Source organism: Anopheles moucheti, chromosome 2 (genome assembly GCF_943734755.1).
Source record: "Anopheles moucheti chromosome 2, idAnoMoucSN_F20_07, whole genome shotgun sequence".
NCBI classification, from domain to species: Eukaryota; Metazoa; Arthropoda; class Insecta; order Diptera; family Culicidae; genus Anopheles; species Anopheles moucheti.
In genome coordinates, this window is record NC_069140.1 from 12,998,892 (window position 1) to 13,001,837 (window position 2,946).

General features: G+C 37.0%; 1 protein-coding gene across 1 annotated transcript; it reads left to right on the plus strand.

Annotated features, from left to right (window-relative positions):
* Positions 1–350: 350 nt before the first annotated feature.
* On the plus strand, positions 351–2,684 carry LOC128297937 (uncharacterized). The gene is made up of 4 exons (XM_053033654.1): positions 351–429; positions 692–1,123; positions 1,241–1,606; positions 1,970–2,684. Exons 1-4 carry the CDS (start codon positions 375–377, stop codon positions 2,068–2,070), a joined length of 954 nt encoding a protein of 317 aa, XP_052889614.1. The 5' UTR covers positions 351–374; the 3' UTR covers positions 2,071–2,684.
* Positions 2,685–2,946: the final 262 nt, after the last annotated feature.

Below are 2,946 nucleotides of genomic sequence, written 5' to 3' on the forward strand. Positions count from 1 at the left end.
CCCCGTGGAGCTTGATCATCTTTTCTAAATATTGATATTAAGTGAATATACAGTTGTGACGATTAAGAATATTACTCATTATGCGATGTGCCATGGTGTGTTTCGAGTGAGCTTTATTTATAACCTGTAACAATGTTTTAACCTTTGCAGAGATTTCAGATGAAATATGTGATTTGAAAGTGACTTATACAATCAAGGATCGAAAAATCGCTATTGAAGCGCGTGTTTACAGGATAATATTATTTGTTTCATTGTACGGAATTATCAAAAGTTGAAAAAGGATAAGCGTACAATGTGAATGGTCATAAAGGCCAGATGTGGCGTTTGAAACCGGTTGTTTATGAGTGTTTGCAACGAAACAACACAGGAATACAATGCTGCTGCTAAATAGTTGGATTGGAATATTTGTAACGTGTCTTCTGATATCAGGTAAACAAGTATCCTTTTGCTTTTTTCGTTTTTTTTTCCTTAAATTTCCTCTATAATTCCTATAAAATATTATATGCAGTTATACGCTGCTTTTTGTTTTTAAAGTAAACATTCATCTCGATGTTTAAATCATTCCCAATAGTTTAACCACGATTTTATAAATTATGTTGTAACTTCTAAAATTATTCAAATTTCCCTACAAACGTAGTCAAAGTGAAGATGAACTTATCAAGTGCGTTCGTTCGTTTGCTTTCATTAACAGAAATTGTTGGCCTAAAGCTAAAAACCGTACGAATACCGCCGTACAGACTTCGCAGTGAGTCCGCATTACTTGAATGCCACTACGAACTTAACGGCCAGCGAAAAGGACATGGCACAGCTAACGGCGGCAATCGACGACATCATGCCTATCAAAGCGACTATGTCGGTGAACCCTTCGAAGAGGAGGAGAAGCTGTACTCAATCAAATGGTACAAAGACAACGAGGAGTTCTATCGCTACGTGCCGTCGGCTTCGCAACCGATTAAGAGTTACAAAATCGAGGGTATCCGGGTCGACCCAAACCATTCCGATGGTACGAAGGTGTTGCTGCGAGGGTTAACACTTAAATCCTCCGGTATCTACCGGTGTGAGATCTCGGCCGAGGCGCCCAGCTTCGACTCGGTTCAAGGCGAAGGTCGGATGGATGTGATATGTAAGTAGCTGAAATGAAAAACTTGTACCCCCTTCTGCACTTGTGCCACATGACACATGATATCTTGCTTTTCGTTTGGTTCTCTGTTTCAAAAACCCGCCACTGCTATCACTGCAGATGTTCCAAAGGATGGTCCACACATTAGCGATGGTGGAAGGCAAAGCTTCCAAAATGGTGAAACAATGGAGTTCAACTGTACATCCGCTCGCTCACATCCCGCCACCACCCTGCAGTGGTATATCAATGATTTACAAGTGATGGACCCGAACAGTATCATACACTATCCCTCGGTGCAAAATCAGCATGGGTTGATTACCACCTTTCTTGGCCTGAGTATGGTCGTCAACCATCGGCTTTACATCGATGGGACGATACGGATAAAGTGTATGGCTATCTTATCGCCCGTCTTATGGCGTGGTGATCAAGAGAGTATCGTCCAGTGGGAGCAGCCAGCGATCGACAGTCGTTCTGCCATGCTGTTAGGTACGTTTGTAAGGCTTATAAATCATGTTAATTGATGTAGATTAGTGCGTTTGTTTCAATGCTTGTTATTTCATCGCTTGCCACACTAAATTCGTTTTTCTTGAGTTTTAATAACCTGTAGATTTATAGTTATCTATGGAAAGTCCGACCAAAATTGTATTGCGTTTTCAACCAGATCCTATTTTTTTCTCATTCTGTTGTATTCATGACTGATTGCTTTTGAAACTCATTGGAATTATTTTTAAAGTAGTCACCTTTATATATATTTGTATGTTTCATCTTTATTTCTGATCGATTTATAGTGTACAAAACGATAAATATAGATATCATTAACTTGTTTTTCTATTCAACTCTATTTTCCAGTAAAAAGCAACGACACGAGCAGAACCCAAATCTTCATAGTGCCCTTTATCAGTCTTGTGCTTTATGCAATTTGCCCAATACATGCTTGCGTAAATTGGTGATAGTATGTTTTGGGAGTAAAAATTATGAAACACAAAGCCCATCGCATAAAAAGCGCACATTCGGTAACAACTGGCAATTTCCAGTGATTGTAAGCGCTTAATAAGTCATATTGTAGTATTGATTTTCATACGATTGATCATTCTTCATTTGTATTTTAAAGTTCATCGTAAGTTATCATTTACATGTATTTTTACACAAAAATTGATCGTTTGTCAAATGTCTGTTCGTTGCGGATTTATTTTCGAACATATAAAATTTAAAACACAATCAAAAGCAATTATAGAGTCGAAAACCCCCAAAATCGATGTAAATAAAGTAGAAAATATCAGTCGTTCATCAGTTTCAGATACCGTCAGACGGAACGGTTGAAAGGTAGAAAAAGGAAAACAAAATACAACGCAAGCTGTACAATACTACGTTTACGTTAGTAATCCGTCATAAAACCGTTTAACAATAAATCACAGTAAATCTAATGTAAATCTAGCGGAAGATACAATGTTGTATATTTTAAGTAGTAATCCAAACTCGTAAATAAACTATCATATAGACGCTGGGAGAAAACATCGAGATTTTCCATGAAAATGAAAATAAAATGGAAAACGGAACCACTTAAAGGGAGTTGTTTTGTAAATAAAGTTGTGAAACATAATGAAACAGTTGTACTGCAAAACATTTTTTCTAACAAGAGTTGTTAATGATTAAAGTACATAAACAATCGGGGTATATTAACGTGTAAATTGAGAAAAAAAAACATGAGATGAAAAATTATTTTCTGTCACGTACGATCCGTAATTTAATGTGAGTAAATATGAGTTCTATACCAGCTTTAACATTTTGCTCTTTAATCAACAAACCCGTCACCGATCACAAAAACA